Raw genomic sequence first — 14759 nt, 5'->3', positions numbered from 1 at the left:
TATTAATAAGTCTGTAGCAAAATGCGAAAAAGATAAAACTATATGGAATGTAAATCTTATTAACAGGAATGTTAGAAAGATTAAAGAATACTGTTAAATAAAGCGATTGAATCCAGCTTCTCTGGCATTGATCTGAGCCTACCGGTGGTTGCTTAGCAACTCCACAACGCTTCCCCCATCCGCCCGGTCTCGAGTCCCGCCCCCAGTTCCGCTGCCACGTCCGGCTGCCTCACATCCCCTACTTCCGCCCTGACCAGCTAATGGGGACCTAGCGATGTCTTTATTGGACTTCCATTATACTGCCTGACGAAAAAATTGGCAATAAACAATCCAAAATAGAAACATACTCCTTATCTGTCATTTATGCTTCATGACTATGGTTTTGAACTGAGAAAAAATTGTTGACTTTTGTCTAGCTGTCTGCTGTGGCTTGGGTGTGACTGTACGTTTCTCAGGCGCGCCGTGGATAGCCGCACGGAAGGGCGACGTGGGCCGCGAAGGTCCCCGCTGCCGGCCATCGAGGAAGCGCGGCGAGCGACTAGGCGCGGTGTGTGTGCGGCGGCTCCACCATGTAAGTGTCCGTCCCTCCGCTCCGGCCCTGGCCTTGCAGCCCGACCCGATCGTAACACCATCTCGTTCTCTCCCTCAGGTCGAAGGTGTCCTTTAAAATCACGCTGACGTCGGATCCGCGGCTACCGTACAAAGTGTGAGTGACAGGCCGGGCCACAGCCGGGCGGGACAGGAGCGTGCAAGAAGAGGGGCGCAGCATTTATGTTGAGAAGCCAACACCCCTCTGATTGCACCGGGTGGGCAGGTGTAACGCGAAAAACTTTGGATAAGGATGCAACACGTTGCTCCATTAGTCCCTTTTACGTGATTTAAAGGTCTTTAATCACTTGGACCAGCTGTTACCGGAAGTTAGGGAAGACTTTCTCAAGTCTGGACTCTTGACAGGTCCGAATCTAACGCTGTTAACTTCAGGGTTTTTTGTTTTGTTGGTGCCTTGGTGATGAGCCCCAAGTCAGGCAAACCTGAATCTTAATAAAACGTCCTTAGCACGATTGGGGACGTGGGGCCCTTTATGCTTGAGCAATTGAGTTGGTGGCTGACACCGGCTACCTGGCTCAGTTCTCTTATGATTTTTAAGTATGGACCCTTTTGAGTAACTGCAGCTGGAAGGTCTATGTGAACCGGCAAAACTTTCAGTAGGATCTTTCCTTGGTGTGTGAACGGCACCCAGGTCCAGCTAGCTGATCGATCGCATCTGTCACCGCTTTCGGTGACTTCCCACCTGGGACGTATCCAGCTTCTCGGCCCGTTGTGCCTTTGCCCTTCCATCTCTAAAACGGTCTTCTTACCCCTCATCTCTCCAGAAATTGCCCCTTCTCTGAACTATCGCTTTTCAGATACCCACACTCTCTTCCGCGGGGTGATTTCCTGCGGCATCTCTGCCTCCATACTTCTTTTCATCGTTTGTCAAGATGCTTTTTAAGCTGTCTTTCTTCCCTCCCCGGTGTCATCCCCTCTTATTTCCTATGCGGGTGAAAGTCTGTGGCCTGCCTTTTTTATTTTTATATCACTCCCGCAAACATCCTTGGATCTGGTGGGCACCTCTCTTTGGTCTATTTTGCTTGGTGGAAGACCATCTGCAAATCCACCCATGTATGTTCTCGGTTTTTGACGCTGTTCCTGGAGAAAATTAGAAGAGCATTGATGACTAGCATTCTGCTATGGTCCCCCAAATTTGCTCATTTTTTTCTATTTTCGGAAAGTAGTTTTGTTTTCAAAATGTCCACGACTCCTTGCCCCCTCAGTCAAAAGACGTGAAAGGGGAGTTCTCTCGTTTTCATGCAGTACCCGTAAATATCTCCCCTACCTTTGTTGTAAAAACATGGCTAAAGTTGTGAAAGCCTGTTTCTATAATCCACCTGTTGAGTCTGCTCAGAATTGAGGTAGGTTAAGTCAGGACACCTTACTCTGGTCAGTGCCAGTATCAGAGTTCCTGGAGCATTGGACCTTTTCAGTTAATAGCCTGCAGCTGAATAAATGTTGATGAATCGGTCAGCGTTGCATTTGTTTAATGCATGTGTGGAAGTGTGCGCATGTGCAGTCTGTTGACCCGAGACTCCGTAACTGCTACTGAAAACTTGGTAACCCTCCCATCCCCAGTGTATCAGAAGATTTGAAACAAGTCACTATTAGGACTATTAGACTGTTCTTTTTAGTCTCTGCCCCACTACCCCCCCCCCCAAGAAAGGAAAACAGAGATACAAATTTTAATCATTAAATAACATTTGGAGGGAAAATGCTAGCAGAGAAACAACATCATTTGAACTTCTTTTGAAAGTCAGTACAATACGGTGTGACATATATTCAGAGGCGGCAGAAGAGGATGGAGGCAAATAGAGAAACTTAGAGAGAAATGCTAGCTTCTTATTTTCTCTGCTTGGGAGGTGTCTGGCTTTTGTGCATAATCAATGCTTTTGTTTTTTTCTTTGTTTTGATTTGTTTTTGCTTTTTAGAAGTTTAGATGAGAGGCAATAAAGTAGACTGAGGAGCAGGGAGAGACTGACCTTGCTGGTAGCCACCTCATCCTTGGCACACTGGCATTTGGAAGGCAGAGGCAAACAGAGCCCCCTGAGTTTGAGACCAGCCTGAGAAAACCAGTTTCCCTCCTTTGCAGTGAAATACACCTTGAGAGTCTTTAAACTCGTGTTTCTTTGTTGCAGTCTCAGTGTTCCGGAAAGTACGCCGTTCACGGCCGTGTTGAAGTTTGCCGCGGAAGAAGTAAGTGTGGATTCTAGCATTGGCCTAGTGGATGCGGTCTGGTTCAGTTTTGTTTTTTGTCTTTTGTGTATTTGTACACACTGTGCCGCTCCCCACCCCATTTCCCTGCCGATCGTAGCTGGGCTCGTGCTGTAAGGTGCTCTATCCTCTCGTTAGGAAACCGTGGGTGAGCAAGTTGGCACAGCTGTTTAATTCAGTGAATGAATGTATCAGAGACACGTGAGATGTTTTTATTAAAGAACTAACCTCATATCAACCTGTTTTGGATGTACTTTTGGTAAAAATTTTGAAAAGTGTCTAGCTTTTTAAAAAACGCGTTGGCCTTTTCTATTTTTAAGAAGTGAGCATTTTTTACCTGCAATTATCAGAATTGTTTATAAAGCATCTCTGTGCACAGCACTCAGAAGTGTAGGTTGAGCTGGGCAGTCGGCATGAGAATGTGATTTGGAAGACTTCAGCTTTCTGTTTTAGTGGTGGTGTCGGTCCCTGGGCTGTGAGCATACCAAGCTCTAATGCTGCACTCTATACTCTAGTGACTGGTTTTTTTGTTTGTTTGTTTGTTTGTTTGTTTTTTGCTGTTGTTTCTGTCTCTAAAAGACTGCTGGATTTTAGAATTATAGCGTTGATAATAGGAGCTCCATCCTCATTCTGTCTTTCATGGTTCCATACAAATGGTGGTGACATTTTTCCTTTTCTCCCTTTCAGTTTAAAGTTCCTGCAGCAACAAGTGCAATTATTACTAATGGTAAGAATTCACCTTAAACCGTAAGTGCTGGAGACGGTGTGACTTGAATCCCCAAAGCCCCTGTTTATGTTACCGTACACTTAATGGTAAACTCTGTGTGGAGGCCACTGCATGTAATAAACGCTGCTCAATCTCTTCTGCCTTAGGTTAGGAAAGCTTCACGGTATCTAGAGTCCTTATTTCTTCCCTTTTGGCAAGGCTTACATACATGTTAAGTTGTATCAGAAAGCGCTTTAGAGTATAGGAAGTTAAGCAGAGATGTAACTTCCCTGTACCTTCCTGTGCTAATAGGAAAGTGGTTTACAGATGTGCAGTGCTTTTCAGAATAGATCTATTCAGTTAAAATCAGAGTCCCTTGGCGCCCTGGTGCAGATTCCAGTGGGACTGGCCTTAGACAGTAGCAAAGCGGTGGGTGAGCCACGGTGCGTGTCCCTCTTCTGTGTATAAATGGCTGCGGGTGGGAAACGGCCCATGTAGTCGTTCCTCCCGCGGGCGGGGGGGGGGCAGGTGCAGTAGCTCACGTAACTCACGTATAACTGGATTTCCTGCTGTGACATACTGTGTGTTGTCACACTGAAGAAAGATTGTTGGCGATTCTCCCATGGAAATGTTTCAGACGTGCAGAGTGTCACTAGAACACGGGGAAAAAATGACTTGTGTCCTCTCTTGGGGATTGTTTGCCACCAGCAGAGGAAAGGACTGGTGACGCACATAGGTCTGTGTTGCTTAAAGAAGTGACACTGTTGACTACGTGTAGCAAAATAGGATGTAAACCATCTTTATAGAGTGTATGAGAATCATGGCGGTTAGGATATTTCATCCCATCCAACTGTGCTCACAGACATATATCCATGGGAGGTGTCCACTGACGGGTGGACACATCTTAGGAGACTCTTGTCTGTGTCCTGGGATCGAGGTTGCCCACCTTTGCCAGTTCCCATAGCAACGCTTTTCTGACAAATCCCTTGTTACTATTTGAATTGTTTTAGCTTTAGTAATAACTTAAATGATTTATAATTTATTTTCTAGATGGAATAGGAATAAATCCTGCACAGACTGCTGGTGAGTGTCTGCCTGTGTGTCCATCGGAACTGAATTTTTTATTCAAGTAGATAAGATTTTTCAGAAGACACAGCTGTGTAGAGCTGTGGCAATCTGCTTATAACTCGGTGACAGCTGGTTTCATTTATGTTTAATTTCTATGGTTTTCACTCCAAGTAAATGCAAGCCGGATTAATAGTGGTTAAGGAGTTAAAAGTATTTAATGTGCATAGCAAAGAAAGCTGAAGGTGAAACTGTCTTGCTGAGTTAATGACTGGCCCTCCTCTTAAAGTGATTGAGGCAGTCAGTGAATTGCTTAAAGTCTGAATAGTACATGGTTAGCATCCAGGAAGTGCCAGCGAGAGTGCTGGCCACTTCCTTTACACAGCTATAGCCTCTGACATTGTAAAGACTGAGTTCTCACTAGCGTTCAAACTGTGAACATAGCTTAGCATGAAACATTGCATACTGGCCATCAGGTAGAGTAGATGTGTCTTGAACGTCAGTAAAGACACTCTTAACTTGTGGGGTGGGGGGAGTCTGTATTTATTTTAAAATATGTCCTCTGGCTGATATTCTAATCATAATGCTTTGAAGCCATACTGTTTAATATAATAGAGACTCATTCTCAAACAATTCTTGGCTTTTAGACAATTGTGTTTGGAAGATTTTGATTCATGAAAATTCCATTGTCTTTGTAGGACACTGGTGAAAGTCACACATCCAGAAAACGAAGAGCGATTTACAGTTGTAGATGTTTGTTGCCATAAGCAATGATCTTGAGTGTATATTTTAAATTGAAATGTTTATTTACTTAACATTCTGAGGCACTATATTACGTAAGATCTCGTATGATAAGGAGGAAGATGTTTTTGTCTTTTTGATTCGAGAAGTTTGTTAGCGTATAGTCATTTGAATTCTTGCTTATTCTCGCGTGCTGTTCTTCATGTCAGTAGAATCATGTGCTCCACCAGGCTCTGTTATAATCTCACCAGGCGTTTGAACCCACGTATCAGAGTATCTCAGTGGCCTTCTCTGACCTTGGATTTACTGTTTCTGTGTTGATGGCACCATTGGTGGACGTTACTGCATTTGCTGGCATGGCAGTGGCCGGTGTGCCTTCACGTTTAAGCACTCGTTGATCTGTGAGGCTGGAGGAGGACTGGGGGCAGGGCTTTGAAGAATGGGTACCAGCTCTGAGGATGCTGGGGCTTCCTCCCTCCCTTAAGGGATCATTTGCTGTGTGCCCGTTAGATGCTGATATTGTCCTCTTTACAGCGTAACTTTGCATTTTTGTTTCTTTGTGTAGGAAATGTTTTTCTGAAACATGGCTCAGAGCTGCGGATCATTCCTAGAGACCGAGTTGGAAGTTGCTGATGTCAGCTTCTTGGAATCCACACCTTTCAGAATAAATACTGGTGTTTGTTGTTGCTGTGTGGTTAAAATCAGGCATTCACGATACAGTGAAAGCACCAAGAATCAATGAAACAAGGAAAGTTGACTCTTGCCCCTTCTTTTCATTCTGTTCATGGGAAGAGAGAATGCCTTTGAGTGGAGGGTACCAACCACAGGTCCCACAGTGGGTGACTGCTGCCTCGCCAGAAGAAGAGGGCACTTCTGTGACAGATGGACTGTGCTTTTCAAAAACTAACAAAGCCAACAACAACAACCAGAGGATGGGTTCGATTATTCTTTTCAGGAACATTTGGAAAATCAAAATTCACAGTATCCAATGTATTTCCAATTTTAAAATATAAAGGATAACTGACCATAGAGTCATTTGGCTCAACAGCATCTCACCTGCAGGCCCATATTTAGATTTTCAATCATATTGTTTGTGATGAAGTTAATAGGTGTTTCTATGAACAGTTAAATTTTATACAAAAGCAAAATTAAATTATGGGATCTAACATTTATGTGTGTAAAGTTGCTGTCTTACAGCGAATATCTTCGACATAGTGATCTCATGAAATCAGTTGTGTTCTGGTGGGAATTGACAGCAACACAGAAGTACCTTCAGCTAAATTAAGCATTCCTCGGCAATGCTGTATACAGGGTCCAGACAGAAGTCCTTAAACCCTTTCTTTATAGGATTCTGTTTGAGCAGCATCCAGAAAAAGTTGTTGCAGAGAAGATGCACGCTTAGAAGAAAGCTTAGAGAAGCAGTACCCTGTGCTGATGGGGTGACCCTAATGAACAGGGAGCTTAAGGAAGCTGTTAGTCTCAAGTAGGTAAAAGCCAGGGAGGCAAAGACGGCCAGGCTCTTGCCAGAAGAGCAAAGGTAGTGATGAGAATGGAAGGCGGGCAGCGGGAGAAGTCAGAAGCTACAGTAAGGTGGGAGAAGTGAGAAAGGGGAAGAGTACTGGGTACAGGAGCAGAAGGCAACTGCATACACATTTCACACAGCCCACAGCAGTCTACAGGAGGAGTGCAGGGCAGAGCCCAGCCGTCTGCTCTGCAAGCCTGACAGTGAGTGAGTTCAATTCCCGAAAACCAACTCCACAGCCGTCCTCTGCCCGCACACAGACACCCTGAGGTGAGCCAGTCCCCTCTCCCAACAGGAAGGCAGTTTTAAAAGCTCTCCTTTGCCTCTCCGGAGGAAACCCATGTCTTCGCACATCTTGCGGGATGAATCAGGTGCTGCCAATGACTGAGCTGGGCGGCTCTGCTCCAGCGGTGAGCTCTTTGGGGGTGAGGGGCTGTCTGTCACATGCTCCCTAGAGCTAGCAATACAAGTGCTCAATAAACATTTACTGAATTAATGAGTAATGTCTCATTAATTTTTATCTCGTGTCTCATGTCTCATGTATTCCCCATTTCAGGGCTTTGGTCCACTGAGGGGAGGTTTATAAGAAAATTAAGAGCATCTGAGGACCTATGTGATAGATGAAGGAACCGTCATTGTTCCCAGGTTCGCAGAGGACATGCTGGGGTGTGTGCAGCAATATGCAGTTCATGGCTGCTGGGATTTTATTTTTATAAAATGCTAGTGCCCAGAGACCCTATTCCTTATAATATCAAGCTTCTAACCAGAAATGTTTAAATACTTAATTGCCTAATTTTTTGTTATTAAATTTCTTCCATTCTGCCTTTAGCACAAGAATCTGCATGCTGTCTGTAATGTTGAGACAGTCCTGCAATATAAAATGATTTACCTAACACATCTGTTCTTTGACTTGAAAATACAAAGCCTTCAAAATATTTCACTCAAAAACTAGATGATTTGATATTAAATGTGGTCTGTTCTTTGTGCAGAACGTTTTGGCATTGTATTTAAATATCCATAATTAATACATTAGGAAAATGCATTTTGTTATGTTGTAAACCATGACTACCTTTATTTTAATATCAGACTTAATAGCCAGCATACCTATTGAGCCAGTTTATTAATACTATTTTTAAAAAATGGAAAGATGATTGAAAAGTTTTAAGTCATAAAAAACAAATGAATATTTCTAAATATTAATCCATCATAAAGGAGAGAACTTGAGGTCCCGGCTCTGGTAGTGACCATAGTGAATTAGGAAATGACGAGTGCAGATTCTGGAAGCATCCCTCGGGGTCTGAGTTGGAATCGTAAGCGTGAGAAGCTTTGTCAAATGTGGCTGCATTGCCTTCCCAAGGGTTAGCTCCAAGCAGCCTTCCCACCCTAGACAGCAGAGTTGCAGGCTCAGGTTAAAGGACCCTGGAATCTTAGACAGCCCTTGAAGCCGCTTGATTCTGTATAACCTGACGGAATGCAAAGATGCTGATGATTGGTCACTGTTGGGAAACCTGTCTTTACAGTTCAGGTCAGTGTGCTTGTTGGCACTTTACGTCTTGGCTTTGGTTTTTATTTGAAAGAGATTCCTTTTTTTTTTTTTAGTTTTTCCAAGACAGGGTTTCTCTGTAGCTTTGGAGCCTGTCCTGGCACTAGCTCTTGTAGACCAGGCTGGCCTCGAACTCACAGAGATCCGCCTGCCTCTGCCTCCCAAGTGCTGGGATTAAAGGCGTGCGTAAATTGAAAGGACTCCAAGGGGGTTGGCTCAGCCAATAGAGGTTCTTGCTTACAATAGCCTGAGTTCATCCCTGGAACCGTCATGGTGGAAGAAAAGAACTGACCTCCACATCCAGACTGACACATGGACATCTATATGCACACAAGTGGAACCCATTTTAAGCTACCATATGTCTTTGAAGAGACCCCAAACATTAGTAAATTGGAAGCATTAATTTACTATAAAGGAGCAATTCTAGGTTACTACTGTTCCTAAGGTTACTTATATAAAACTAGGTAAAATTATATGCATAGTTGATTTCTCTTTAGAAATCCACTGAACCAGGGCTACACGGATTCCTCAGTGGTTAAGAGCATCTACTGCTCCTGAAGAGGGTCAGGTTTTGTTCCCCTGTACCCACGTAGCATCTCAACCATCTGTAATTTTATTGTGAAGAATAGTTTCATGTATAACTTGCTAAAATAGTGCTAAGAGATTCCACTTCCTTAGGAGTAGGAAGACTGCGCCTTGTCTTTGAACCAGGCTTTGCTTTTGGGATTCCATAGAATTCTGGAGAAAATTTCAGTATCCATTTTCTGCAAAATACTGATTGGTATTGAATTAAAATTGAAAAGCCAAACATAACTTCCCTCAGCGTGCTGAAAATGTGTGGGAACGAGTGCCAATACTTTAAATATGTGCTGTAGTAGTGACGGAATAGATAGAGTCCAGCCACTGTGGCGCTTCTAGAACCCCAGCAGTAGGACCATGAGATCAAGGGCAGCTTGGACAAGACTGCCTATGAACACACAAACAGAAAATAGTGCCAGTGACCGGCATGTAGTTTTGCTAGCCCAAGTTCTGCCCAGTCAGAATCTGCAGTCAGTACTAGAGGCCTTTCTGGCCAGCACAGGCCTTCCTGTGCCATTCCTTGTCCGTAGGCACCGTGTTTTCCTGGCTGACTTCTGTAGCTGTAGCATGCCACAGAGGCTGGTAGGTCCTGTGGTGTGCTTACTGCCCTTACTTCCCCATCTATGAGGCCAGGAAACCTATGGCCCGGGAAGCTCTACTTCTCTGCTTCCTACCCAAATTAGGAATTTAGCCACTGCGTCTTCCTTTTTGCTGTGGCAATTATTAAGCACAGACTATTTGTCTCAAAGTATAAATTGTATAGGTTCAATATCATGGTTTGAATAAAAACGGCCCTCAGAGGTTCATATATTTGAATGAGTGGCATGATTTAAGAAGGACTAGGGAGTTGTGGCCTCGTGGGAGGAAGTGTGTCACTGGAGTTGGGCTTTGGGGTTTCTAAAGCTCATGCCAGGCCCAGTCTCTTGTTCTCTCTCTCTCTCTCTCTCTCTCTCTCTCTCTCTCTCTCTCTCTCTCATTTTCTCTTTCCTGTGGGTCAGGGCGTAGCTCTCAGCTGCTTCTCCAGCCCATGCCTCCTGCCTGCCACCCTGCCCTGTACCTGGATAATGGACTGAACCTCTGAACCTGTAAGCAAGCCCTAATTAGATGCTTCCTCTTCAAAGAATTGGCTTGGTCACAGCAATAGAACAAGTGACCAAAACACATGGCCAAAACTGGGTTCCAAAACTAACTTGTTAGTAATAAATACTTAGCAAAGTAAAGAGACGAATGAAAACTTTGAAAATTACAATTAATTGTGCTTCATTCTCATTTGACTACCATGTCTGTATCCCCCACTGTGTGTTACAGCAGGAATTTACTGTCTCAGAAATAAACTGGTCACTTGTGAAGTGCCAAATGCTTCGTAAGGTATGCCTAGCAAATGGCCAGTATTAGCTGGAACTGGATGTTAAATACTGGGCACAATGAGTATTAAAATATGATTACGGCCTGTTTCCTTTTCTTGTGCTTCCTAAGCTGTATACATTTCTAAAACAGCAAGATTCCTCTGGAGGAGCCAGTGGCTGTCTCTGCTTGGCCTCAGCTAACTCCCAGTCCTGGTGTGTATATCTTCGCTTTGCCGTCCAAGGAAGCCTGTGTCCGAGGCGACACTGGGAGTGTCAGCAGGGTCTACATAACCAGGTCCATGCGACGAAGCATGCTTGCCATCTTCCCTTACAATGAAAATACCTCTGCAGTACAATATGCCCCAGCCAGAACGGGTCCATCAGCGGTTATCACCCAATTCTGTGATCACACTTGGCTTGAAAAGGTGGCCCCTTTCACTCTCGCTCCTTTCAGGGAGAATATTCATTTATGCGACAGTCATCATTTGGAAAGGTTTGTGGCTCTATTGTCTGATTGGTTTTTTTTTTTCTGCACAGAGTTGTGATTTTGTTGCTGAATGCAAAATAACAGCCAAGGCTGGCAGACAAATGGAGAGCCGGTTTTGGACATAAATCTCTGGTTCTCTGGCAAAACTCGTTTGAAATGTAAAAGCTGTTATTGAGAGCATATTGTGATGATACATCATGTCAATATTTGTTTGGCTGCCTAGCAGGTTTAATAAATCAGTTCTTAAACGTACAGTTTACAGTTGATGAGGTTTTTTTGTTTTTAGAAACGAGCTATGCCATTTTTTTGTTACCAGCACCACAAACATTTTGACAAGTACCGAGACGCTGGAGTCTCTGGGTTTTTTATTTTGATTTTTTAAGATAAATATATGGACAGATGAAGGCTTTTTCCATCTTTCCGTGTCCACATTGTGTGAGGATGAGACGAGGAGTCGAGGTAAACCCCTAAAGTAGCAGTAGAGATGGCGTCTCCTGTTTGTGGTTAGCTACACCCATCCAAACAGATGGAGTTTCTCAGAACATTGGAAAATGACGGTCTAGGGGCTGTGGGAATTGTGTATGAGTTGCAGCCAAACCTTCAGAGCGAGTCAGTATGGCCTTGAACTCACACACCCCTGCTATTTGAATTGCAGTTCAGAGTAAGTGCCGAGAGGGTGAGGGCTGGTGGGCAGAGACCTGAGGACTGAGCTTTGTGTCTCAGTCTGGAAAGACTACGCCACATATCTTGATTTAATTTTTAAATGGAGCCAGCTTTAACTGTGAGGGTGAGGATCATGTCTGTTTCAGAGTGGTACTTATTCATAGAGGTAATCTAAAATGTGATCTATCTAATTTTCCTTAAGTTATAATTTTTAAAAAATCTTTTATTGTAAAACAGTATGTTCCTAGTGTTTTAATAAAGTAAGTGGGATTTGAGGACATGACATCCTTCCTAGAAACAGAAACATAAATGTAAAATATACAATTCCAACCTGGCCCCTTGTTTTCTGCTTTCCACTCTCCTCTTCCCAGCCCACTGACCTGAAAAAAACCTCTTGCTGTGGAAAGCTGCTAAGGCCTTTCCCAGAATGCACTTGATTTGTCCCTTCTGGGAGGACCTTCTGCAGTCAGCTATATCAGTATTGGGCTTCACAGTCTCATCGGGCTGTCTAAACAGTCTTGGAATTTCTTTGTCGGAGAAATCTTTAAAAAATATTTAACGTGTGTTAGGTTTTCCTGCATGTATGTATGTATACCATAAGCCTGCCTGGTGCCCACAGAGGCCAGAAAAGTGCAACAAATCCCCTGCAACTGGAGTAAGAGATGGTTGTGAGCCATCTATGTGTTTTGAGGCTCAGACCCAGGTCCCCTGGCGAAGTAGCCAGGGCTCCACCGTTGAACCATCTCTCTAGCACCTGCCTCGTATCTTTTAAAACCCTAACTCTATGCATGTTCTCATACACCATTGTTTTATCTGGCTACCATAGTGTATAGAAGTTTAGAACTGACCTATACAGCCACAGGGACTGAAAAGCATCCTTGGCTTAAGCGCATCTAGGGCCAGAAGATGCTTCTGGGGCCTTCGTATGGGGAGACCACTTGCCAGAATCTCAAGAGGCAACAAAATGTGCAGGACCTTCCGCCAGGATCACAAGAACTTCCATGTTCAGAAGGTCGCATATTGGCTGATGGGTTAACATTACTTTTGGAGGGCCCTGCAGTCCTAGTGCAGTGAACATGAGAGGACTTTTGTCACAGGGATCAAAGGGCCATGGAGGGCAGTGGAAATGGGTTGTGAAGGAGCTTGAAGAAAAGGCTTGCAGAAAAGTATTCCTATGGAGTAAGGATGCGGCTGTATTTAAAAATCAGATTATATGATGCATAACAACAGACTGAACAGAAGAAAATCGGTGGTCCTCGAAATTGACACTTAAAACATACTTAAAAATCATGGCAACACTCATTCATGATAATGGAAAAGGAAAAAAAAGCAGTTAGGAAAGTTGGAATAGAGGGCCAAATCCTAAACTTGGTAAAAAGTAACTATAAAATCCTACAGTTGATATTAAATAAGGAGATTATAGATGCTTTTTGCTTGGGGCCCATGCAAAGTGTTTGCTTTTCAATCACTACTATAAGTCTATCCCGGTGCAACCAAGGCAAGATAAAGGCGTTCATTCTGGGAAGGAGAAACCGGTACAACATTCTGAGGTGATGGCAGCTACTCCAGTTCCACCTCCTCCATCACCCTCGCCTTCTAGGATGCTGAAGGCAACCTCAACCTTGGAATAAGCAGAGGGATACAGAGCCAGAATGTGGGAAAGCTTTTCAGTGGTACTTAGCGAGAACATTTAAAGCTGCTCACGGTGGGAAATGCTGCCGTTTTTTATAGATTGTCTTAGGGCTTTAAAACCTCTGCTAGAACATGTATTTGTTCTAGAAGGTTTCGATCAATAATCTAAGGTTTAGCCCAGTCATGAGAGGTGACTAAGAATATTTACTGATCTTTAGAGGGCGGGAAAGGAGCCCACATGGCATTACAGGAACGGAGGCCTTCATAATCTCCCCTCTAGCGTCTGTTGTAACAGAAAAAGATTGTTTGTTCCCGGGGTGCAGGACAGATGTGGCTACTTAAATAATCCTTATTTGTTCTATTATCTTTGTATTGAGGGTGTGCCTGAAATTCTGAGCCTTACGTATGAAATCTCATCAAAATGGACAGTCACAGTGTTTCCTCCTGAACGAAATACTGCGCGCCAACATTAATACCGAATGGGCTTTTTCCAGTGTTCCAGGCTCGCTGCTAGTTTTCTCCTTCATGTTTGTTTAGTCGTCAGAACAATCTCAGAGTTCTGGAATGTTCTCGCCAACGTTACTCAGCTGCGGGGCGCCAAGATAGAACTCAGAGCTTTTCGAGAGGAGCCGCTTTGCAGGTTCGCTGATCCTTTGCCAGCTTCTCGGGTTGAGACCCCCAGGAGGTCAGCTTACTTGAGAACACAGAAGGCCGCTGCTCCCTCTTTGTCGCCCTCTCCCGCGTATTCCTCCTTCTCCAATTTCCGACCTTCACCTGCTGTGTAGCAGACCCGTGAGTAAGAAGGGCCGAGTGAGGAAGACTGTCGTGTTTCTGAAATTTCTCCGCTTTGCGATTTTATTATCTGTAACCGTAGCATTCAAGTGGAAACTCGGCTGCCTTTTAGTTTACAGGATCTGGGCTGTTTTCTGTGACAGAGCACTTAACAAAGGGACAAAGAGCTCTACCCAGCTTGGAACATCCCCTTCATGACGGTACATCATGAGCACCCAAAATTATCAGCAGGAAGAGCCTTCTAAGGTAGCCAGAGGCTTCATAGTAAACAGGAAAGTGGTGTGGGGGAGCTGATTTCAGGTTCGTCTTCGCTTGTTAAAGACATCTTAAAATAGAAGTCTTAAAAAGAAATCTGCCTCTAAAAGCTTTCTTTTGAGAAAATATGGGTGAAGAAAAAATTCTGTGGGAGGCCATTTATAAAATGAACATCCGGCTTGCCTACCCAAATCATCCCTGTCTGTCTGGAGGTTCCAGGCAAAAGGTAACCGCCTTTCCCTGCTGCTTCGTCAGTGGTGACCTGAATAAGCCACTCTCAGAAGCCCCCTGAGAGCAGCGCCCAGGAATCCTCCAGTGAACCTCAAAACTGTGGTTTGTTCCAGACACTCTCAACACGTTACATTCCTTCTTGGGCTCTAAACTTGATAATTAGATGAGCTCTGTTAAAGTTAAGAATACAGTGAGGTAGAGCATTGTCTACATGCCAGCTGCCAACCTGGAGTGGTTCACAGGACGGAGGGAACTTCAAGGACCAAACTCACATTTTTTGGTGCAAGCTTTACGTTTTGAACACGTGTGTGTGTGTGTGTGTGTGTGTGTGTGTGTGTGTGTGTGTGTGTGTGTACAAATAAAGATCTTCTGTGCTGGATTATTCACTTTGT

General features: G+C 44.1%; 1 protein-coding gene across 2 annotated transcripts; it reads left to right on the top strand.

The window, feature by feature from the left end:
- The first annotated feature begins 240 nt into the window (after positions 1-240).
- On the top strand, positions 241-7335 carry Ufm1 (ubiquitin fold modifier 1). 2 transcript variants are annotated; one of them, XM_075950662.1, is made up of 6 exons: positions 241-571; positions 650-706; positions 2730-2787; positions 3493-3532; positions 4562-4594; positions 5883-7335. In XM_075950662.1, coding segments are annotated over exons 1-6 (258 nt in total). In that variant the 5' UTR covers positions 241-569; the 3' UTR covers positions 5951-7335. The 2 variants fall into 2 exon arrangements, with proteins under 2 accessions (XP_075806777.1, XP_075806778.1); XM_075950663.1 differs by lacking the exon at positions 4562-4594 and having other exon boundaries at positions 492-571; positions 5883-6088.
- Positions 7336-14759: the final 7424 nt, after the last annotated feature.

Source organism: Microtus pennsylvanicus, chromosome 16 (assembly GCF_037038515.1).
Source record: "Microtus pennsylvanicus isolate mMicPen1 chromosome 16, mMicPen1.hap1, whole genome shotgun sequence".
Lineage (NCBI taxonomy): Eukaryota > Metazoa > Chordata > Mammalia > Rodentia > Cricetidae > Microtus > Microtus pennsylvanicus.
Note: the sequence above shows the minus strand (reverse complement) of the source record. Positions and strands in the feature narration are given on the sequence as shown.

Excerpts from the sequence above, each read along its gene's own strand:
- Ufm1 (XM_075950662.1), top strand. Across the intron at positions 2,788-3,492 it reads TGAAGTTTGCCGCGGAAGAA|TTTAAAGTTCCTGCAGCAAC; the intron begins GTAAGTGTGGAT and ends TCTCCCTTTCAG. Across the intron at positions 3,533-4,561 it reads AAGTGCAATTATTACTAATG|ATGGAATAGGAATAAATCCT; the intron begins GTAAGAATTCAC and ends TTTATTTTCTAG.